A 24,547-nucleotide genomic window follows, 5' to 3' on the forward strand; every position below is an offset into this window, starting at 1 on the left:
ATCTGTGTCCTGTGAGATGTGTAGGATGTGCAATGAAGCCAAACCAATATTGGTTTGGAGGAGTTAATATTTGTAATTTCCTGACTTTTGAATATTTGATTTTTCAGCCCCAGTAATGCACTAATGCTATTTTTATGTATTTAATATATAATTGGCTTGAATCTTTTTCATCTTTTCAACTGTTGATACGATGATTAGTTTCTGGAGGAAGAGTGAAAAGACTGACGTTTTTTCTTTGGCCCAGTACCACAGAATCTATTTTATGCACTTTTTCATTGCAGTGTTACTATGTTGGTGAGGGAAACTTGGTGTAGGTGGGAATTTGGCGGCTCAGTGCCTCTCAGATGAATGAGACTTGGAAGCCTCTCAAGGACGGTGCTATTTCTATTTCCTTTCCAAACTCGCGGGAAGCACTCGAAGACTTAAAGCTTTTTATGTGTGTTTACAGGACGGTGGGTTTGCTCCAGCCGGTCCCTGCTGCACCAGCTCTTGAGCACTTGGGGATAGTGTTTGTTTAGCACTCGATAAAAACAAAAGCTAAGCAGATTACCGCAGGTTAAATTAACATTTATGACCTTTAGTACGAAAAGCTCCATTCTCCTGCTGTGCATGAAGAACGTAAAAGGGCTGTTACGATGTGTCAGTGCACACAGCAGCCGGACTCATCCTCTGAGCTGCTGTAGCAGAGGCTGAAGGTGCCCCTGAGGTGACACATGACGGTCCCTGTGCGCTGCCCTGCCCCACCTGCGGGGCTCGGGCAGGGCCCGCAAGCGCCCCGGGCCCCGCGCACACTGCCGCGGAGGGCACGGGCTGCCCGCCCTCCCCCGCCGGCCTCAGGTGACACCGGCCCCGGCGGCTCCCCGGGCCGCCGCGGAGCTTCCTGGTTCCCAGAAGGTGCGGAGCGGGCTGCAACAGGAACTGAGAGACAGGGGAGGAGGCGGTGCCGCCGCTCCGCCGCAGTCGCGGCCCGAGCCGGGGGAGCGGAGCGGAGCAGCCATGGCCGCCGCCCCGCCGCGGCGCTGAGCCGCCCCCGCCGCCCAGCGCTCCGCGGCCGGCGCTGCCCCTTCGCCCCTGCCGGGCGGGGCGCTTGTCCCTGGGGGCGCCGGGGCCGCCGCCGGGGGCCGCGATGTGACCATGGACAGCAGGTTCAAGTGAGTGCTGCGTGCGCGGGGCCGCGGCGGGGCTGTCGGGCGCGGCGGGCCGGGCCGAGCCGAGCCCCCGCGGCGAGCAGGCCCCGCGGCAGCCCCGGTCCGCCGGGCCCGGCGTGCGGCGGGCGGGACGGGAGGAGCGGGAGCCCACCCGGCGGGGAGCGTGCGAGGGGCCGGGCGCGTCCGCCCGCGGGCCGCTGAGTGACAGCGGGAAGGGCGGGCTGGAGGCGGCGGGGCCGGAGCCGGGCGAGGCGGGACCCGCGGCGCGGGGGGAGCGCCGGCGCCCCCGACCCGATCCACGGCGGCGGCGGCGGGGAGGAGGAGGAGGAGGAGGAGGGCGGCGGCGGGCGGCGGCGGCGGGCGGCTGCAGCTCTGCCGGCCGCTCCCCAGCCCTCCGGCCCCCGCAGCGGCCCCGGCATCGCCGTCCGCAGCGGGCGCGGGGGACGCGCTCGGCAGCCGCCGGCCCGCCGCGCAGAGGCCCCCGGCGCCGGTCGGGCTGTGCCCGGTGAACGGGGGCCGTGCGGGGGTGGCAGCGCAGTCCCGAGGCCGCCAGGCCCAGCAGAGCTGCCCGCAGTGCCCTGGCCGCCGCGGGCCGAGGTTGTTACAGGCATCCCTTCAGGAGATCACTGCATTGTCAGGGTTGGGAGGGAGCTCTGCAGATCATCCCATCCACTCGCCTTGCCAAGGCAGGGTCATGTAGAGCAGGTGACACAGGAACGCTTCCAGGTGGGTTTGGAACGTCTCCAGGAGAAGACTGCACGACCTTCCTGGGCAGCCTGTTTCAGTGCTCTGCCACCCTCAGTGTAAAGAAGTTCTTCCTCGTGTTCAGGTGAAACTCCTTGTGTCTTAGCTTATGGACATGGTGGTTGCAGACCACCCTTTTGCCATTACAGCATGGCAGGTGCCGAGGAGGTTTTTTGAGTGTTTGGGAGCGCTGCCGTCCAGGCTGCCCTCCGGCAGCCGCCGCCTGCTCTCGTGCCATTGAAAGTGACAAGATGTTACACATGGGTTTCGGCAATTGATAAACAGCTCCGTGTCCATACGTGCTCAATGAGCAGGCTGGCACCGCGGAGCTGGCAGCGAAACGAGAGACGAGAGACGGGCTCACAATTCTCAGATTAGTTTGACACATTTTTGACACTTCTAAGGGTAGTGGGATGTGAAGAATAAACTTAGAAGCATTTTCCTGCAAAAGCAGTTTTGGAGTACTACGGTGAAAGACAGAAGGCAGTATTACTTCAAAGAGCTTTTTTTCATGAGTATAATTCAGCTAGGAGTTGAGTTAGAAGCACTCATTTGGTGTTTGTAGCACTTGAACTGATTCACATTAGAACCCCAACCTGAGAGTATAAAACCAACGCCTAAACTAGAAAAGTGTCATGGGGAGATGTCATTTCTTTAAATGAAGGATTTTTGTGGTTCAGTTTTCTAGGTGACTCAACCAAGCACAGCCTTTTCAGTTTCATTCTGAACCTGCTCACCAGCCAGAGGAACAATGGGCAGTACAACACCAGAGGAAATCTCCAATGTCCTGGATGTAGGCTGTTATAACTCAGACCAGAATTTCATCTCCTACACACATGAGCAGTAGATACAGGATTTCCCCAACAAAATGCTTTAAAATGCATTAAAGGAAGGAGTGTGATACGGGCAGGTTATGTCTTCATAATCTGAATTAGACTATAATTGCATATCTCAGTTGATGATGGTGCTGAGGTCAGTGAAAGCATGTACTGAATCAATTAATTTGTGACAGCTGAGTTTTTCCCTAGCTCAGCCTTTGGATTTCATTCAAAACTTTATTTAAAGAAACAACGTTTTATTTTGCTGTATGTTTTATGTGAAGCATTCTAGAAACCTGGAAGCAAATCTTGGATTTTTTTTTTTTTTTCTATGCTTAAATCTCCAGCTGACTTCAGTGGGAGTGTTACAGAAGACGGGAGTTCAAGTGTGAGCCTTTTATGTGGTTAAATAGATAATTGATATGGGTGCGGTTATACCACTTGTTTTTAATATAAATAGCAGTGTGCTCGGTAGGCAGAGAGGGGTGGATGCTATGGTAATGGCGTTTAGAACTGTTTCAATAAATATGCAGTTTGGGATTAGGTTGAGTGTTAATTGCTATTGGCACATGCAGTTTGTTATTATCATCAGGTGGAAGAGGCGCCGGCCGGCCGTCGCACACAGCTGCCCTTGATGGCTGCTGCAGATAGGGAGGCTTCGTCCTCCTGGCCAGCTCAGGCTTGTGTCCTTCCCTAGTTAGTGCTCTCACGTTGGCTCTCACAGTGAATCATGCCTGAGGTTCAGCCTTTAAATCCCAGCTGGCGATCAATATCTGGTGAAAGAGGGAGCCAAATGATTCTCGGCCTTGGGGTTTAAAATGGAAGTGTAATGATGGGCTGTTCCTATTCAATAGAAATAAGACATAACTTTAGAAAAGGCTGCCTGTGACTCCATTAATGTTGCAGATTGATTGATTGACAAGGAGTGTAGTAGGTATTTTTTCTCAGCTGTTAGGTGGGGTGTGATGGAGTGACTTAAAAGCTATTTGATGTATAAGGCAGTGACAATATCACGTAAATAAATCACACAGTTTAGTTTGTTTATCTTTCTTAGTCCTTTCTTTAGGCTGTATAAGGAAATGTGACTTCTTGGTTCTTCCTTAGAACTAATCGGAGTACTAATTTTGTTTTAATTATACTTTAATTTTATTTTTTATTGTACAAAAAGGATGGAAAGGATGTAACAGTGGAAATAAGATCTGAAACATGTATATGATTAATTGGTTGTGTTTGTTTCTTCTAGGGAAAATCCAGAACGTACCTTTGATTTGGTACTGAAAGTAAAATGCCAAGCTTCAGAAAATGAAGGTAATACACTGTGCCTATGATATTTGCATAGAAAAATGACAGCTGGAAAAAAATACTTGGCATCCCAATCTAGTGTTATTTTATACTTTGAATTGCTTTTGGACTGAGATTGTGTTAGAATGTGCCTATGATTATTTTATTGCTTTTAAAAATCTATTACTTTGTAGTTGTTGGGGGGTTTTGTTATGTTTTTATTTTAGCTGTTGTAAAAATATTTTTGTTCTGCATGATATATTTGCAAAACTTGGACTTGAAATGTATTTTCTGCTCATGAAATGTTGATTCTGTGTGGGGTTTCATTTTAGAAGAATAGTTGACTACTGGCTATCAGGGGAATGTTAATTTTGATCAGTGTGGTAAACTAAGTTATTTTCTGAACAACAATAGGGAGAGACTTTCTTTGTAGCTCATGTTTGGTGGCTGTCTTGGTTTGCTACACCATACAAACAGCAATGAGAGCTGGCTTGAGCTTGTATCAGCCATCGCTTTCACATCTCTATAAACACGAGGTAAAAGAGATGTAGTACTGCAAGAGTTGTCTGGGAGAGGCTTTTTTTCCTCTTGGATAAAAAGAAGATGGGATTTCCAGTACTGAAATCAAAGTGACCTCTAGAAAGTCCACTGGGGGAACTCGGTTCATGTTCTCATCCGAGGCTGTTGGCCTTACAAAAGCAAAGGGAGAGGAGGAGTCTTGTTGGTGTTGTGTTGTAGTCCTGTTAGCCTGTGACAGCTGTGTCTTAATCACAACTGTAAAAACAATAAACTACATCTTAAAATAGACTATATTTCTTATCCTACTGTGCTAATGGATACTGTTTCCAGAGTTTACTACTCTAACAAGTAAGAGGCCTATAGAAGTTTATAGCCCCAAACTATTCCTTTTTTTTTTTTTTTTTAAATTTCAGACAGCATTTCTGTCAGTGTAAGTCATGGGAATGTGCTTAATGTGTTTGGAAAAAAACCTATTTTTTTTTCAAGCCAAACAATTGTAGTTCTTCAGGTCTTTTAATTATTTTTGTCACCAGCCAGCACCCTTCAGTTCATCGCCTGCTTTTTTGATTTGCTGTTGGTATTGTTATAGTTTGGCAAATCAGGTGGACTTTCCTAACTCTGATCGTTGTTGTGGCTTGTATCACATGGCACTGTTGGCCTTCTTTTCTCTCCCTTTTGCAGTTTTTGCCTCAGTGATTTCATAGATAATGTCTGGGAGCCCTGCTTAGCTACTTGACTTTGGATCTGTTCTTCCTTGCATTGTGCTTTTAGTCTCTGCCTGTACCCAGCATCCCTTCCTGGGGGCCTGTTCACATCTTGGCTTAGGCCCAGCTTCAGCCTGCAGATTTTACTCCCTTTCTTCCTTTCTCTCCTGAGATCTAGACTGTTGGTAATCCTTCCAGGTCTTCATCTTGAAATCTTGAATAGTGTGGGCTTTTTTCTTCTGTGATCAGAATGTGGATCTATATCCTTTTAGTTCCTTTTATCTCCTGTTTGACTTCTGATTTTTCTTGTGCATCCTTCTGCCACTGCTGCCATAAGAAACCACTTCTCACTGCTTGCAGATCTCTGAATGACCACCTACACCTGAATTTTGGTCACAGGCACTTTCCCTGCCTCTCTTGGTAGGTAGTTTTGCTGTTTACCACTTGTCTTCTTTGGAGAGGAGCATTATTAAGAAATCTACGAGTGTCTCCTCGCACTGTGACATGAGTTAATGTGGAGACTGTGACTATATTGTGGTTGCATTCTCTGCTATTTCTCTTTTTGTCACAATCCCTTTTAACCTGTTTGGGCTCAGTTGCTCTTGGCTCATGGTGTGACCAAAGATGGGAAGGAGGTTTGATACCAGTAATTTTTTGGAGTCTGGTAAGGAGTTTAGGGGTCTTTAGCTGGCCTGGAGCTTGTGTTGATTCTTGCATGCATCCACAGATCAGGATGAAAGTACAGTCCCTTTAGCCAATCTAACAGTGCTGGCTGAATATTCCAGTTACCATCCTCTTGTACTTGGTGACCCATCTGGGATTTGCTTTAATGTCTTTCATATCATATCTAATTCAGATAACAAACTCTCTGGTGAGGGCTTGACATCATATTTACATATGGTATTATGAGCACAGTGATGTATCAAATTAATATATCTGAATGTTAAAGTTATCCAAAGGAAATTCACAAGGGACAAAAGTGTATTGTCTTCACTGCCACTTTAGAAATGGAGCACAGGGCTTGTCATGCAAAACAGGGAGCTTTCAAGGTTGGTTTATTATAAGGCCTAACAAATTTGACAGTTACCCTGTATTGTAGGTCTTGCCTTTAAATAGATTTTCATGCTAGGATAATCTTTTGAATATATCATACTTGAAAACGTGATCCATTCACCTGGTTCTTTGCTCATGCCTCTTTCTTTCTTATGAAAGAGATTTGTGTTTAAATAGGGGCTTTCTCCCTCGCATCCCATCTGCTCCTTGTACTTGATCCTGAAGCTATGTCAGGACTGAATTTGTGACATCACTGTCACCAGTGTTGCCGTGGAAATATCACAAAATTATGATCTCCCTGCATGCGTGAGCAGCAGGAGAAGCCGACTTAGGAGAGAGAAAGACCTTAATGTGACCCGTGTATCTTTAAGCTTTTTCTTTTCAAGCTTTGCTGTAGTCTGCATTCTCCTGCATTTTAATTTCCCTTTACCAATGTGTAACTGTTCTAACAAATCAAAATTGAGGTGGCCCTGCTGCATGTGTAGCTCTTACTAAGATGTTTTTATGGGGATGCTAAATGCCTTCAACAATGTGATATGCTGAAGAATTTTGCTGTTAAAATTGTTAAACACTTTTGGAAAAGTGTTTTTTCATAACCTCTTACTTACAACGCAGCTCTCAAGGAATGTCAGTTTTTTAGATGTTACATTGTCCCAGGACTTTTCCAGCTGTAAAGGATCGTACATACATGAAATGCAGCAGGGTTTATATGTGTTAAGAAATTTGTTCTTCAATCATTCAACTAATTATTTTCAACATAGGTGTTTACATTGAGTAGAAACCAAAGAAGTTTCATGTAGGTTAATATGAATTTATCCTTCGTGTTTGGTAGGTAGCTCCTGAATTGGCTACAGGCTCACTCGTGCTAGCATGTATGTACTTGTAGCTGGATCAAAATTTTGTTTCCCATTGGATATATGGTTGTTGGATTTTTTGTGACTTAAGAGTAGCTTACATACTTGAATATTTGTTAACTTTATTTTAAACTACAGGGGTGCACAGTAGGATTGCTAGAGCAGTGATCTTCCAACCATTTCCTCACGCAGGAGAGAAAAAAAAGGATACTCTCTACTTAAATATTCTCATAATTCCCTCAACAGTTTAGGATTGCTTACTGTATTTTCAGAATAAATCTCCAAAGAGGAGACAAAACCCTTAAGACCAATATCAGATTGTAGCCCATGTCAAAACTTCAAGTCCTTTGCAGTGCTGAGGGTGGTAAGCATCAATTAGTAACTAGTCAGTGTGACAGCTTTTACTTATGAAAATTCATAACCCGTTTCTCCTAAAACTTTGAGATGAGTTATCTTCTGTTCACCAGAGTTTGCTAAGTGACTGGGACATAAGCGCTAAGCTATTCTAACAGCCTGGTATTTGTTAATTATGAATTTGGCTTGCAGTGTGAGTAGCACCTTATAGCAAAAAGTTTTACACTGCCTTCCAGGAAGTTGTATATTTTTGTAATTCTTTTCTGTGTTATTCCTTAATGAACAAGTAAACAAGAAATAGCAAAAATGTGTGCTCAATTTACTATCAGCAGCAGGCCTTCTGTGTTAAATTTTCACTTACAGACCCAGAGGGCAACTTGATAACAGATATCATCAAAACTGCTGTGTTATTTTAACGACAAGAGTTGCTCTTTAGCTTTAGGGTGAAAAGCTTTTTGCACTTTGGGCTGAATCACCCTTCCTGGGTATCAGGGGTAAAGCAGGGGCACAGTTGTCCTAAGTGCACCGTCTTACATAAGGCTATTGCTCAACAACTGCACCTACAGCAACTTTACTCTTCTCCTGGCACTCTTTTGTCCCTTGAAAATTACGCTGCAGCTGACACTGGAAGATGTGCTGGAGCCTAGGAACTCTCTGAACAAAGCAGTCTGCAGCTTCTTTTTTGCTATCCAGATCCTTCTATCATGAAAAGTAAATTGAGTTTCTGGAAGGTTGCTGTTTCTGAACTTTTCCACAGGAGATGTCCAAATTAATAGTGCCATTGTAAGCTTTGTGAGGAGTGTATCTTTATCTGTGTGCTATGAGTTCACAAGCATATACATGTTGTGCATACACACCTCTAAGTCTGAACTGTGGATTTGAGTTAAATGGACGGAGATGAAGTTGGTAATTTAACTCCGTCTATAAATTGTACATCCTGTGTATTGGTTCTATTAAAACTGGGTTGCAGATGAAAAAGGCAGTGCAGATAGGGCAGCCAGCAGTAGAAAAGCAATGTGCAATTGCTTCTGTGAACAAAGTCTTCAGCATTTCTGTCCATGGTTTCCCAAGAAGATGACTCAGATTGGTTTCAGTGTGGTTGAGAGAGTGCTGTTTGCTACACCTTCATTTTCTTTGATTATAGCACATAAAAAAAGCAACAAAAAGGCTCCTTGGAGGCTGCAGGTAGATCCAGAAAAGAATGTTGTGGTTTGGGTCTAAAGCAGTCCTGACTGTTAAAGTTTTACCCTTTTAAAGTACCAGTTCATTTTCTGTTCAATCTAAGTATAATTGTTGGAACACCCTTGAAATTTGGTTGCTTTGTCTCTATTTCTTTTTAAAATGCTAACAAGTCTCATATAGCTCTAGGGCTAGATAATGCGATTTTCAGAGAAGGTGTTAAATAGGTTGCGTTGAATTGCGTGAATGACTTCTGTAGTTTATCTTGCCTCTGCCAAAATGATAATAAATCTTAGAGATGTGTGATCTCTAAATTATTTTTCTTTAAAGGGTCTTATTTTCATTAAATTTTCAAGAAAAAGCCACAAATCCAGTTTGTGTGTTGGTAGAGTTAAAAACTGTATGCATAAAGTCCAGAAATTAGTCTAGAAATGCAGAATTCTTTGTGTGAGCTTTGATTGCTATCTATAAGGTGCTAACAAAATATGTAAATCCAGAAAGGTCCCAATAAAAAAAAAAAAAAAAAAGTTTAATGCAGTTGGTAGTTTTGTCCAAGGGTAACCTGTCTTGCTTTGGTAAGGTTTTGATTAAGAATCTTCCAAAGCTGCCCCTAGGATTATGGACAGAGCAAGCACTACTTTTTCTTCTTTTATTTTTTCTTCACTCTAGATAGTTGTTTGTTAACCGCATACTCTGAGCCAGTGGGTGTAACATGCTGATCAAGATAACCCCTTTCCTCTGCTCTACATTTTTTTTTGTAGAGCATCTCTTGAACCTGATCAAAAAGATAATTCTATTAGTGTAACACATGAAGTCGGTAGGATTTTTTTTTTAAGAGCAGTTAAAACTTTTGATGCAGTCTTTATGTACTGCTAACCTTTTTCCCCTGTTGGTTTTAGCTGGAAGGGTACTAAATAAATACTGGCCCACGGTAACTTAGGTTTCTCTACTTTTTTAAAGTATACTCTATTCTTCAGATGACTATGGAGAGCAACTATATGTTTTATACTAGAACTAGATAAGGTATGAACTAGATGAACTTTCCTACAAGTGTCTCATTTTTGTGTATATTTTTAGTCTCAAATATTGTGTAATATAATAGAATTTATTTTACACCAATAAAAAGTTAAAGGTGCTTTTTCAATTGGTAAAATGTCATTTCAGAACATTGGATGTCTGCTTATAGTCTTAGCTTAGATGGAGGTTTTGTGTATTAAAAAAATTAAACTTTCTTTTTATACTTTTCAGAAGCTTCATTAAGCTTAACATCCGCTCCCCTGCCCCCCTGCCCCAACTCATTAACTCATATGTTGTTATTTAGGTTAGTGCTACTTCCCTGTAGTGGTTTCTTGCTTTTCTGTTGAAATTTCGAAGCTAAAAAGGACATTTAATCTAGCCTGGTTTCTCTATAGGATTGATTGATTAGGAGACAGAAATGTTACAGTCTTTTGTTGAGGGTTATGTAACTGTTTTGAAGACAAAAGCAGGTAGTGTATGAAAAACAGGTAGAGCATCACTTTTGTCCTTTAGACAAAACCAAGGAATATAAGGCAGAATTTAGCTGAAGTTCTCTTATGTAGGAACACCAAGCATAGCTGTAAATCCTTCATAAATTATAATCGTTAAACCCTCCAGTTGTAGCTAAATGAGTATTTTCATTGTGTTCAAATTTCTTGCATTTAATTGGAATGCCCCTGAGGGTATGAACAATGTCTTCTGTGTGTTTGGACTGTCACTAGCACAGAGTGGGTGTTGGAAAATTACGATCAACAAAAACAATTAAGACAAGAATGATTTTGCATCTAAGATAAAGATTGGCATTTTGATGCTTTTTACCTTTTCCTTCTGTTCTCCAGAGACTGAGAAATGGAGTGTAGTCTCTCCAGCTTTCAGCTTCTCCACAGATGCAAAAATGTGGAGGAAAATGTTGCTACTTTTCAGTGTCTCATTTCCTACAGATCTTTTTTTTCTGCCAACCTCCAGAGATTCTTGGATGTTTGTGTAATTTGGAGGTGGGTGCAGATATGTGTGTGTAGGAGGGGAAGGGGTGAGAGCTGCTGAAGAAATAGGTCAAGGAAGCCCTTTCTCCTATCTCGCCTGCATTCTTTACCAGGGTGAAGAGACCTCAGTGGGGAGGGCTGACCCTGCTCCCCAGCAGGCAGAGGACAGTCCTGGAGGAGTGGCAGGCTCTGCTCCACTGCAGAGATTCCAGCTGTAGTAATGTGGGGGCAGGCACTGTGGTATCAATGCTGGTAGAGATGAATTATTCCCCTGCATGCACTTGCCCGTCTGTGTCAGTTTTTCATGTAATGCCATATGCCGCTTTCAGCAGTGTGATCGGGTTTTGGGCAGTGAAATTAAAAGGGAAAAACTTGAGGAGTTAAGTGATACAAATTCCTTTTTATACCAAGTTAGTATTTGTATAAAATTGAGTAGAATGAACAAACTAGTATTAGTGTAACTAAATATAAGCTGAAAACAGTGATCTGTGTAATGTATCGTGTAATGTAGTCAGTCAATATGAAAGTTGACATTCTTGTGCTTTTTTTCAAATTTAATTTTAGTTTCATTTTAGTACTTCACTATTTGCGATGGCTGCCTGGGGGATAGTTTGTGGGCTTTTAAATTGCTTGCATTCAGAAGTGTTAAGAGTTTGCATATTTTCCTAAGCTAATGTCAGCATGCTTCAGCCCTCCCACACACTGAACAGCCAGCCCATCGTACACAGAGATTTATCTTTCTTCAGTGGGGTATTTTATGCTGCTTGCTCTCTTCAGATATAGTTTAATGACTTTTTTTTTTTTTTTTTTTTTTTTATGTACAGAGGATTTAAAATCTGCTGAAAAGTTTTGAAAACTGGTTAAACTTCCGAGGTTTAAAATGCTTTTTTTGCAAAGCTGTAGGACACTTCTCTGTCTACCACTAACTTGCAGAGGCTGAAGTGTAGGGTTTCCTGTCTGGTTAACAAAAATAGTCTTTTAAATTCTTTTTTTCCTTTGTCACTGATGATATTATCTGGGGAATGGCAGATACATGTAGATGCACATGCTCATCGTCTAACTGTTGAAATAGATACTTCTGTTTATAAATAAAATAAAACATGATCAGGGCTGCAAAGGGAAGAGTTACATAAGTGTTCGTGAAGGGCTTAAAAACCCCTGAAGCCAAGTAAAGTGCTATTTTTATTCCTTAAAATAATGTAGTAAGAGCAATTTGAGCATAGCATTGCTTTGCAACTAATATGTTAAAAATCTGTATTTTTCATGGCATGCTGACATGTGATAACTCCAAGATCCTAGTGAAAACATGATATTTACAGGCAAATACTTAGGATGGAAGATTCTATGTGACTGACAGATAAAGTAATAAAATACTGAAAACATGAACTTCTTATATTCACCTTTAATATTTTTCCATGTGTTTTGGAGGACTGTAGCTTTATGCTTAGAACTGAATAATTTGGGTGAACAAAGACTTTTTATATTTTGTGAATCTGGTTTAGGAGAAGAGTTTAAAACTTAGTACTGAACTTTATATGGAAAAAAGAAGAGAAAAAGCAGAAGTAAAGAAAAAAGGCCTGAACAAGATTTTGGGTGTGGTATCTGTGCTTCCTGCACTGGGAAAGCCAAGGCAGCGGTTTACAGTCTTACTGTGTTCCTTTGCAAAATTCTCAATCCTTGTTTGGAAGGTTATGTCCAAGTATTAAATCCTTAATTAGAAACAAGGTTTTAGCAACACCCTTAGATTATGTTTCCTGAATCTGGTTTCTCTACACATTCAGATGTAGATTAAAACCTACCTAAAATCAAAAACTTGTGTCTGAAAGGAGCATATTGGTGAGGGTTTCTCTGGAACATATTTTACAAACTTAGTTAATTGTTGGGGAGGATGAAAGTTTGGTAAGAAAGTTTCACAGATATGTAGGCTTGGCAGAAAGATCTCTGAATGTAGAAACTGAGGATGAGATAGAAATGAAAGCAAGTTTTGATATAGAGAAAAAGATGTTTTGCTGAAACACTGACCACTGAATAACTGAGAAGGCAAAGGTGGGAGATGACTTGGAAGGAGATTTTTATGAATAGGACAAAGGTATGTGATTACAAACAAAGACATGTTTTTCGCCAAGTAAGTAAGTCTCAAGAAGAGCATAAGTAAATAGAAAACATGTCTTTACCAAAAAGAGAGAGATGGCAGGCAAACAAGAAATTCGATGTAGGAAGAAGAAGAGAGGTCTGAGAATTTTCCACGGTAAACTTAAATTGTAACTTACTTACTCTTGTGATTGGATAATAATGACTATAACATGGTGATGGTAGTAGTTATGATAGGCTATAGGCAAATGTAAAGGTATTGTGTATGGTGCTTATCGGTTGTTATGCGTTAAGATACTCTGCAAAGAAAAGTATAAAATGCTTTGTAACTTGAACAGAAAGCAGCTTCAGGTATGCCTACAGCTGGAGCTGGCAGCTGTAGGGCTGGCTCTGGATACCCACTCCCTGAGCTGCTGTAACTTTGCCTATGCAATAAACAGCTTTCAAGAGAGCCGCCTGAAGTCCAGACATCCTTCGTGAACCTTTCTCCTATAGTTAATGGCAAGTTTGATCATTATAGAGGCATAATCGTCATAACCAAGGTATTTTGCCGTAAGTGGTTTAACACTGCATTGTTCCTTAAACTCAGAACAATTAAGTGACACAAATGCTTCCTATTCACCTGACTTTAGATGCTGTTCAATATCAAGGATTTTATTTGTTGTGCCACTTGAACCTGTATTAGAACATGTATAAATATGGTTAAGCTGTGTTGTCATTGTGTGGATGGTATGAAGTGTTTGCTTTTGGGTGGAGGCAGTTCTTTTGCTGTGTTAAAGGACTAGCTAAACACAAAAATCTGCTATCTTAGTATTTAAATAGTGGATGCTAAATACTGAATTTAACTGTGTTGAGATAGTTGCACTTGACACACAGAAGCCATGCTGATAATGATTATAGTCATGGCATTATTTCCTTCAGAAATTACAAAGAAAAGCTTAAGGCAGCTGTTTCCAGGAATGAAATTGAGTTATTATGGAACAGTGATAATTTTTATATCATCCGGTTAACATGCAGTATGAAAAAAAAAAAGTGTTTTGTGCTACATTGAATGTGTTTGTGTTCTGTTTAAATGCAAAATAAGAAAAAGTAGCAGTGTAAAGGTAAAGGACAAGGGTTGTGTGATGATTGCTAACTTACCTAGAAGTCTGTCATGAGTTTGAAATAATGGAGTGAAACCACTGTGCTTTTAGAGTAACAAGGAAATAGTTACTGTAACTTAGTCTTGCTGACAGGAGCTGATCATTTGTGTCCTGTTCCCATCTTCTGGAGGTCATTTGGCTCCTAAGCTGTGCGTGTTTGCTGTTTGTGTTTCACTTCAAATAACTGGCACTGCTAAAAGCATGTGAGGGAAGCATCCTTCCTGCTTTTGGTGGCACCTGGCAGGCTGGCTCCGTGGGCACGCTCGCCATTCAGCTGCTCTGGAGCTGACAAGAAAAGTTAATTATGCAGGTCAGATAGGGAGGAATTCATGGGATTTTTATGCCATGCAATGTAGCATTGGCTGTTGTTTCATTTTTTAGTGTTAATTTCAGGTGTTTCAGGTTCGTTAAAATAAATGTATTGCCAGTTCAGGAAGATAAACACAACTAGGTATGCCCTTATTCTGTCCTACTATCTTCCTGTTGGCTTTGTGTTGGAATCTGTTTGGGTTTTGTTAAACTCTGGTCCTGTTTTTGAAGAAATGGGTGTGACAACTTTTGTGAATTTTTTTTTTTCCCCCCAGTTTTCTGTTCACAACAAAATTTAGCTCTTAAGAAAAAACCCAGATACTCGAAGTTAGATCCCTGTCACCTGTAGTCACTTTAAAGTATTGCAGATTTGGAGATAGGTTAAATTTTCAATTTGTGTAAACAAAATTCTGGCTAAAGACCACAATTGTGCTAGATTGGTATCATGCAGTAGTTCATAGAACTGAAAATAGTTAACAGTATTGTGACACAGCAGAGGAAATTCTGATGAATTTTGTGTCCAGGAAAGACTTTTGCTGGTATTCATACTCTAGGTACCCTTTCCCTGCTAAAAATACTGCCAAATTAACAAGAACTTCAGTTTCCTAGTAGCAGGTGAACTTTTGCTGTCACGTCGGAGGAGGCTGTGATACCAGTGGTTTTGTGCCAGGACAAATAAAGCTTCCTGACACCGAACCTGAGTTAGGTGAGGTTCTGAGCATTCAGTTTCAGTTTCAATCAGGCATTTTTAATTGGTGCATCTGAGTAAACCCATTTTAGTTCTGGAAATGGGCACGTCCCATGCCAATGTAAGTACGTGTTTCCATCTGCTTTAACTTGGGTTTAGAGTCCTCTAGCACCTTACTAGTTCTAGTTTAAAAATTCTTTTACAAGTGTCAGGCAGGGAAAAAAAAATCAGAACTAGCATATGTAATTAATAGGTAAGGAATTTATATTTTTTTCTTGTCTTGATATAATATGCTGTATTATACAAAGAATGATTTGTAATACATTCTTTTACATTCTGGTTGTGATGGTAGAAATCAATACTATGACACTGCTTGACAAAAAAAAGCTTGAGATGACCACCTCTCAAGTGCCTGGCTGAAAACATTTTTCATTGGCAGTAAAAACATTATTAAACTAAAGCCTATCTTAAATTGTGTGGCAGCTAGTGATGGTGACTCTCTTCTTTTTAAATAAACAATTTGTGTGATGTTACTGGACACTGACAGATACAGCAGACTGTCATTGAGAATACTTGTCAGGTCTTGCAGTCCTTGGAGGGAATTTGCATTGTGTTTTCAACAGTGAACAAAGCAGAAATCCTTTCAGTTCCTGCTGTTGTGGAAAGTGACAAGGTAAACCAGATCAAATAATAATAAAAATAAATTAAACAGCCAGAATTTTCAGTGGAAGTGAAATAGGATGAAGTTTGGAAATAAAAAGGTAGTGAATTGTGTTGGCTGTGGTCAGCAGAGCTCTTGAAGCCAGTAAATCTGTGAGGATGGGCAGATCCCAAGCACTTGCTCTGTAGGTGCTGGGGAACATGAACTTGGTCTGCTCATATATGATTTGCCTCGTGCAGTTTAAATAGATGAGAAAGATCTGAAACTGCAGTGTGCATTGAAGCTCTAAAAAGAGAAAAAATTACTTTGCTTCTAGCCCTAAATTACTTCAGTTCAATCTGTAGGTTTGCCTGACTCTCCTAACATGGGATTGCATGTCTCTCAGCTCTGAAACACTGATTTTCTCTGCATTTTGCAGAAAACTTCTCAGTAACAACATTTGCTCTAACAGAACCCATCTGCGTGGCTTCTCCTATCTGGGTGTTTTGGTTGGTGATGCTTTCTATGGCTGCGGGACTCTCATAAACTGGAACATACTCTATGCGGCAATCTGTGAAAATAAGGATACCTTGTTACAAGATCTTCTCTTCAGAAGGAGAAGTAGAAATTTTAGCTTTCTGGTGAACAGTGGCTGTACTTCATATGCTCTCCAACTTTTAAAATATTCAACAACTCATCTAAAAGGAAAGAGAAGTATTGATGATAAAAATTGCATTGTGTATGCAGTCACTTCAGTAAGTTGTGGCCTGGGATTGCAGAATGATCTATGTATTCACCAGTTAACATCATCGTTAATGACTGCAGTAAAAGAGCCTGTAATTAATTCAACTTAGGACAGTTGCAGAGGTGCTCGTTATGGTTGTAGCATGGATTTAGAGCCAATCTGTGTAAAGTAAATATATACCCTTAGTAGATGCAGTTCTGGATTTCTGCTGAGAACATAACTGGGGTCCGTATGGAGCCAAAACAGAATTGCTCACATTATGTCTTAGGAACATAACGGGATTTTATAATCTGGTAGAAGAGCATTGTTTGTTTTGTGTCTCACCATGTACACTCCTCCTTTTATCTTAATATAACAGGGAAACTTGGTACTGGCATGTGCTGCTGGGGGACTTTGCTACTGGAGTTCTGCTTCTTTGTATTTTAACACTAGAAATTATTCATCTAAGCATGACCAGTATGTTTTAATTGTCAGCATATCTTGAAATATTCATCTTTCAGGGAGCAAGACAAAAAGGCTTGCTAGGACAGAAAGTGCCAGAACAGCATAAACGATATTTGCAAACAAAGTGATGCTTCAAAGTGCTTTGTATGCAGAGAGATTAAAGTGGGTTTGGTGTTCTCTTTCTTTGTTTCAAGACCTGTATTTAGTTAATGTTGCTTTGGGTATGTAGAACAGTATATATTACTTAGCATAGCAGGTAGTATAGTAGCTTTGTGCTTGTGCATCGAACACAATGCAAATCATAAACCAGATAGTTTGCTTAATCTGAGATAAATGTTGAAAGTTAAGTGTTGCAGAAACTGAGAAAGTGCCTTTCTATTAATCAGTGTTCCAGAACCTCATTTTTTTCAAGTCACAGCAGTATATATTCAATTCATACATTTAATAGGAATGTTAGCAGTCATGTCACATTTGTAAACCAAAAAAAAAAAGATAGTGTATGTTATCTTAAATTAATATTCTTGTCAGAGAGCAATACCCATCCATTACAAGAAAATAGTATGTTCTAGAAACCAAAGAAACCACATTTGAAATATACATCAGTAGTTCTGAAGTTTAATTACCATGTGATGTTCATACATGGTTCACCAACATTTATGGAGATTTTTGTTTAACTTCACAGGTTATTAACTAGATGTACTGGAGTACTGCAAATATGCAGGGTTGGGCAGAGACAGATTTTATTCCAGATCTACTTTGAACACCAATGGCCAAGAGAGATGAATTTGAAATCAATGTTATCGACTTCATTAGGTTCTTCTTAAGAAAATGTTTACTACAGAGCAGCATTGGAAAATGGTGTTTTGTTGAGATATTCTAGTTGACTCCTCTAATCTGAAATTCTTAAGACATTCTAATACAATTTTTAGTTGTCTTCAAATAAAATATGTGAGCAGTGAAACAGGAATTCTCTTTCATAGGTAGCTATGTCAGAAGTTATGGGCACTGGTAGAATGCACAGATGAGTGGATAAAACCTGCTTTATGTTCAATGAACTGCAATCCACCCCTGTAGAAATATCTGTGCTTAGAAAACTGATCACATACGCCAAAGATAAGGTGGTACAAAACACAGTGTCATACAGGATACCAACCAAGTCTGGTCTGGAATAGTGCTAAGTCAACAAAGAAAAGCATTTTATAAACAATAGATGAAATAGCTTCCTAACTGTGGCTAGATAGCTCAGTAGTTATTAATAGGATACAAAATATTTCAGCTCTGGAATATGTTTACAGAGCTACCTCTGATATTTTCTTCCTTCTTTTGAGTGTCCTGTTATTGTTTTTGCTTCCTCCTTTGCATGTGTGAGGTTTGTTTTCATTTGACTTAGCAGTGCTAAGGGAAAAGGATGAAAATACCCTCCCATTATAAGGACCAGACGTAATCCTTAAACCTTGTTGGATTTTGCCTTGTTCAGCCAAACTGGGGAAAAATGGTTCCACAAAGGTAAAACACATCCTCTGTGTTAGTAGAAAGTGCAAGCCCCAGTCACTGTGAAGGGAAGTGTCAAAAGCCCGGATCAGGTTGCTGAAAGCTTGGGTGATGCTTTACTGTGGGCCACATCAAGGAGCTTTACTGCTAATAGGTGTCCATTAGGCAAGTTCTACAAAAAAAGCCAGGTCTTTGAATAGCATTTTGCAGGAAGTAGATGCTTCAAGCTTGAAATGAATGACTAATACTGAGCACAGTGCATTTCTTGGTATTACTTCTTTGCTGGTAATGGTAAGTGTTGCTGTCCTCTGTTCTACAACCTGTCTTTCCTGCACTGCTGCCCAGAAACTGTGTTGGCGGAACTGAAGTAAAAGCGCGCGGGTGAGCACTCCCGGAACTGCCCCAAAGAAGATGGCAAATATGTGCTGTAAGTCAAGGTAAAATTGCATTTTAGAGAAATTACATAATTTTCCTAAGTGCTAGCTTTTCTTGTGCCTGGAGTAAATATTCTTTTGAAAAATAAGTTTTATAATATCAGAAAATGACCTAAGTTTGTTTGTTCATTGGTGACTTAATCAGTTATGTATTTGGCTGTAGTTAAAGCAGTTTTAGGAGCTCCCTTCAAGCAGGAGACAGTGGAGGCAAAGTCTATGGTTAAGCAATACTTTCACCTCAAATCATCTGAATTTGGGGGATAAGGGAGCAGAGAAGACTTGCTGTATAATCTTGTAAATATATTTAAGCACTAGAAAACCTTAAAAAAAGAGAGAGAAAAAAAGCACCTCTTTATAAGCTATTGTTTTATGAAATATGGGGGGGACTGTGATTGTGACCTCCGTGAAGTGCTGTAATATCTACGCTTGAAAAGATTAAATAAGACTGTTGTTCTTACCTTTGCACCACAACAGCACTTCAGCTGCAAATATATGTGAAAGTTGTAACTTTCCTAATGACCTGTTACTTCAAAAAGAAAATTGTTTTAGGCTTTATTCAAGTAGGAAATTAACCAACTGCTTCACTAAAACATAGCAGTTATTTCCTGATGCAACAATGCATTTGCAAGGTGTTATTTCAAGACACTCCTAATCCAGGAAATACAATAAATTAATTGTTTAAAAACTACATGCCATTTTACCCATTGCTTATCAAACATAATTTAGTTCCTTGTCAGGCTTCAAGGAACAGCAGTTGTGAGAATGGTACCCACTCTGCTTTCTGTATTTGCTGTTGAGGGTTTGGCCGCCCTGCGAGGGAGAGGTGTGATTTGGCACCTCTTTGTTTTGGTCCCCCCTGTGGCAGGAGAAGCTGAAAGCACTCCTCACACCTCGTAGGACAGTCCCAGTGTTGCTTTGCTTCTCTAAACTTGTCCTGCCTGAGAGCTGGCCCAGCAGAGCTGGCAGGTGTCGGTGCCTGCCACTGGGTGCAGGGCTCCCTGGGGCTCATGGAGAGCAGCGAGGAAACATGGAAAGAAAATCTGCTGATTAAGGACTGATTTCAGGGAGGGAGCAGATTAGGATTGTGCTTCTGTGTTGCATCACTTCTCATGTCTTTGTTTTTAGAGGGGAGGATCTTGCTGAACTCTCTTCTTGGAGTTCAAGGTACTGCACAGATGTGTTACATTTAAGATAAGAGAGTTCATTTGATTTCTTTCTTTTTATTCAATAAAAGCGATATGCTGGGAGTAATGAAGTAGACTGTGAGTCTGCTTCAGTTCAGGCTGAAAATTCTGCCACATTTGTAATGAGTTTTTAGCATTTTAGGGCATCTGATAATTGTTTCTGTTAATAGCAGATTGGTATTGCTTTCTGTGGAAGCAGATTTGAAAACAGATCAATATTTTAAAGAAAATAAAAAATAAAACGGAATGTCTGCTATGAAAGTTATGAATGGATGAATCTGTCTGAGCTTCCTGTATATTTAACAAAGAAATAACAAACACTTAAGTTTGTTTGGTTTTTTTTTAAACAAACTGCTATAGATTCTCATTCCAAAAGCAAAACAAAGAAGTGATGTATTCACTTACCCTTTATTAGAACATTTTCTTTTTGGGTAAAAATGAAGAGTTTGTAATTAGAATTCTCATAAGTAGTTTTCAAGTGTTACTGGAGGATTGTAATCAGTAACTTTTGCCTTAAACTTAGCTACTGGGCTTTGTGGTGCTTGAAATGAGTCATACATTGTACAATGGCTTAAAATCTTACTCTTTTGTGTGTAGATCTATGACTCCCATCTTTTGAAGGAGTTTTAGTAACTGAATAATTGAAATTAAAATGACTTAAGAGTCCAAAAGTGATGGTAGACAAGTAATTGTGTATCTGTTGGTGTTGAGGGGGTTTAAACTACATTTGTGTGTAGTTTGCTTTTTTTCATTAGCTGCTTCTATAATGGTGTATGTTGCATAATTGTTAGATGTTAATTTTACTATATGCTTGAAGGTCAGGAATGAGAAGCAGTTTAAGTAAGTGTAAGAAGGAACAAGATGGTAAACAATAGCATATAGGTGAAGACAAAGGTCAATCAAGTAATCTATGCAGGGTGGTTCTTAAACATGTGTTGTGTGTGTTTGGTTTATAACTGTCTGTAAAAGATACTTTTCTTGGCACATCAGAAATGAGATTTCAGTATCTTGCTCAGTAGTTTAATCAAATAGCTCCTTATCACAGTGCAGTTGGTTCCCTGTTTTGCTATCTTCTTGTTTTCGGGTTTAATTTTGGGTGCAAGTGTGTAGGTGGGAGGAATTGTGACTGAGGCTATTTGTTAAGGAGATGCTCTTTAATTTGAAGAACAAGAGAAATGTATTCTTAAATTAGACTTCTGTATGCAAAATTTATCTTGCAGAAGTTTTGTGCAAAAGAAAGATATTGCTTCTCATCATCAGGACAAGTAAAGATTCTGGAATTCTATTCATTGCAGATGGGTTACCTGTGCATCTCTTGGTGTTCAATGCACACATGATCTCCGTGAGAAGGCGCGTTCTCTTTCACATAGCTAGTAAAACACTGGTTAATAAAACCAGCTGAAGTTAATCACAGCAGGTGTTGCAATCCAGTGCTTTGGTGATACCGGCCAGCATGACCTGAAGCTGACTGAAATATCCAGGAAATGTCTTCTGAGAGATGCTTAACTCTTCTTTCCAGATCTGACAGCTTAAAAGAGGTCTGATGTTGCCACAAGGAGCTCAGCATGCAGTCTGTGCAAATAAGGCTGCCTGCTTGGAACAAAACACCTGAACCCTCAGTCTAAAATATGCACTGTGTGAAACTTCTTTCCTGCTCATATCCCAGACAAAACCATTACCTGTTTCTAGTGATCTCCAAAAGCATCAGGCCTCCCTTTTGTTTGTGTGAAAATGTTCTGTCCTTCCTCATTGTGACTGAAAGGGGATCAGTCTGGCTAGGGGAGGGTCTGAAGGGCTGCCCCTATCACCCTCTCCTTCCATTCGTGTCCCTAGTGAGACTCCATTCTTGTATTTATAACTGAAGGAAAAATGGAAAATGTGTCAGAATGCAGATTCTCTCTTCAAGGCAGAGAAGAAAAACTGGGAGGAGGTTTTGCAGGAGTTCATTCCTCTGCCTGCATGCAGCAGCTGGTGGTGCTGGGCATGGGCACAGCATGCCGTGTGTCACTGCCCAAAAAGTGCCTTGATGGATGTCAGCATCCTTTCTCCTGCATGGGAACCCATGGTCACCTTGGGTTTGGAAGCTGGTGAAAACAGACATTTTCTCTCAGAGCAAAATGTGGGCCCATCTTGTGCAAGCACACTGGGGTTTGAGCTCTCTTTATACCTTTGGCCTCGGCAGTGACCTTGAGCAGTCCTGTCCGTGGCTGTGGTACAGAGTTTGTGAACAGTTTCCTTCTCTTTGTTTTAAATATGCTACTGTTGATTCCCTTAGATTATAGTTTTTGTATTACAAGAAATAGGAATTATTTATTTCCTTTTCTTCACTTGCGCCCTAGGTGATGTTTTACACCCCCCTCTCCGCCGCAGCTGTCTCTCACCTGAATGTGTCATTTATTGAACCTGCCCATGAGTAGATGCTTTTCCATGCCTAGGTTGTATTCTTTTATGTTCTTCTCTCAGTCTTTTTTTGATTTTGAGGAGAGGGTGGTCCAAGGTGGTGTTGTGCTGTGGATTTTTACAGAAGCTACAGGGAGAATTTCAAAGTGTTCTGATTTTTAAGTCTCCCATGTTAATATTTTTTCCCTCTCAGTACCCTTGTGTAGAACTAAAATTAATAATCATAAGAAAATCAATTTCAATTATCATGTTCTTGAGTTATGCTCTGTATTTGTTACTTCTCAGACATTTTGTCTCTCTGAAATCAGTTTATGTGTATCCTCTCCGTCAGGCCTACATATGTGTGAAAATGTGCATCTTGTTGAATCATTCTCAGTCAATAGCTATAAATAAGCAAGTTCTTTGGTACCATGAACAGGATTATAGTATTAGATCCTCTGTAGTTTGTCTTCTGTGACAGCTGCATTGTTTTGGGGTATTGACTTAGGTTCCTGTGTATCACTAGTCAGCTTCAGAGAGTGCTGACTCACCCCAAGAAGACCTCGTGTGTGAAGAAGGCAGATTGCAATGGACCTGGAACAGAAGCGTATCTGATCAGTGGTGCAGAAGGCAATCCTTTTCAGTTTAAGTACAGTAAATGCTTGTATTGCTGTTTTTCAGTATCACTTTTGGAGACTGGTGATAATTTGATGGGGTTTATGTGTGGCATCTCCAGGTAAAAGTAGATCAGTACCAGCCTGAGGATGCTTGTGCTCCTGTGGCAGTGCAGCAGGTGTTGCAGGCAGTGACTCCAGTGTGCAATACATCTCTCCTTCGGAAGCAGAACAGGCAGTCTTGGGAAAGATCAGAGCCTAAAACATCAGAGGTTGACTTAAGTACTTCTATAGCTAAAGAGATTAATACCAGCAGTCTCTAGGTTTGACAGCTATCCTGTGTGGGTTTTTTTTAATTTTTAAGGGTATTACAAGGAACATTAAAATACTTCCTAAGCGTGACTGACCTGTGTGGCAGAGTGAGACAGTGGCGTGTGCCTGATGTCTGATATTCCTTGAGACAGAGAAGGTTTTTATTTCCTGATTTCTGTTTCCTTTGCAAATCCAACCTTGTTTGCCTGTTGAGAAAGCTGAGGTTGTTGTTAGGCCCTTCCTGGGTTGCTGTATTTGTGTCCAGACTCCCAAATCCTATTGCTTTCCATGTGCTGCTGCCATGACCAGGCACTGTGGGGTGCTGGTAAGGGATAAACGTTGTTGTTTTGTTTTTCCTGTTATGACAAGGATGATTTCACACTTTCTTGTTTCAGCATAAAACACACTTTAAAAAAAAAACAAACAACCCCCCCCAAAAAACCTAGCACACCCCCTTGTGTTCCCCTAATCAATCAACCTATGCCAGACAGCAATTTGTTTGCCTCTTATTTTGAGACACTCTGGCTCTCTTTTCAAAACAGATTGGGGAAATTGATGAGAGAGATGCATTTCCTCAGCTGTGCCTTATTCTCCTAGCAAAACCCAGAGAATTCTTTCCAAGTATCCACTCAAAAGAGGCCATAAGAATTCCAAGAAGATGCAAACATCAGTTTTTCTGCAATAATAAATTATTTTCAGAGTTTCAAAATATATCATATGCATATTCAAATGCTAAAATATTGCTCAGATCTAGATTATTTTTACCTGGCCTACTTGTGGTGTGATTTTTTTTTTGTTGTTGTTTGTTTGGTTGGTTTTTTTTCCTCAAGGTGAAAGAATAAATTTTTATTAGTGTTAGTCCACTTCAGTAAACTGTCCTGCTACTGTGTGTTATTCATGCTACAGCAATGCAAGTGTTGCAATGAAACAAAATACAAGTCATTGCAGTGGTTTTTTGTTTGTTTTGTTTTTTTCCCTGGAAAATCCAATGGTTTGTTCACACTCCCAACTTTATAGATACCCTGTCTTGCCCAGAGTTTTCCTTACAGGCCTTGTTTCATACAGCAAGGCACAAAATATTTCTGTAGCTATACTTCTTTTATTTTATTTGCTGAAGGTAAGTGGGACAGTGGGCAGGAGCGATGTTACATTTTCAGTTAATTCTGGAAGATACAATTTCTTTTTCTTTGTCTTGAATTCTGCCTTAGTGTATTCATAACAAGTATAAAATTAGGCTCTGCAAATACCCAGAATGCTGGGTCCTTGGGTATGATTTAATAATCTGTGTATTATTTTAAAGACACACATGAGCAATAGCTGCTTGCTTATAAAATGCATTTACTGACCCATGAGTGAATTGATCCCTATGACTATATAAACCTCAGGGCTTTAAAAGTTTTTCTCTTATCTTTATGTTAAA

At 40.5% G+C, this 24,547-nt stretch overlaps 1 protein-coding gene across 2 annotated transcripts in view; it reads left to right on the forward strand.

Moving 5' to 3' along the window:
* Positions 1-1,044: 1,044 nt before the first annotated feature.
* DENND1B (DENN domain containing 1B) overlaps positions 1,045-24,547 on the forward strand; it is a 153,702-nt gene continuing 130,199 nt past the window's right edge. For both annotated transcript variants that reach the window (XM_039555816.1, XM_039555817.1), the window contains exons 1-2: positions 1,045-1,151; positions 3,954-4,018. In XM_039555816.1, coding sequence (XP_039411750.1) covers positions 1,135-1,151; positions 3,954-4,018 — 82 coding nt within the window. In that variant the 5' untranslated portion in view covers positions 1,045-1,134. The remainder of the gene's footprint in view (positions 1,152-3,953; positions 4,019-24,547) is intronic.

The sequence above is a fragment of the Corvus cornix genome, chromosome 8 (assembly GCF_000738735.6).
Source record: "Corvus cornix cornix isolate S_Up_H32 chromosome 8, ASM73873v5, whole genome shotgun sequence".
Lineage (NCBI taxonomy): Eukaryota > Metazoa > Chordata > Aves > Passeriformes > Corvidae > Corvus > Corvus cornix.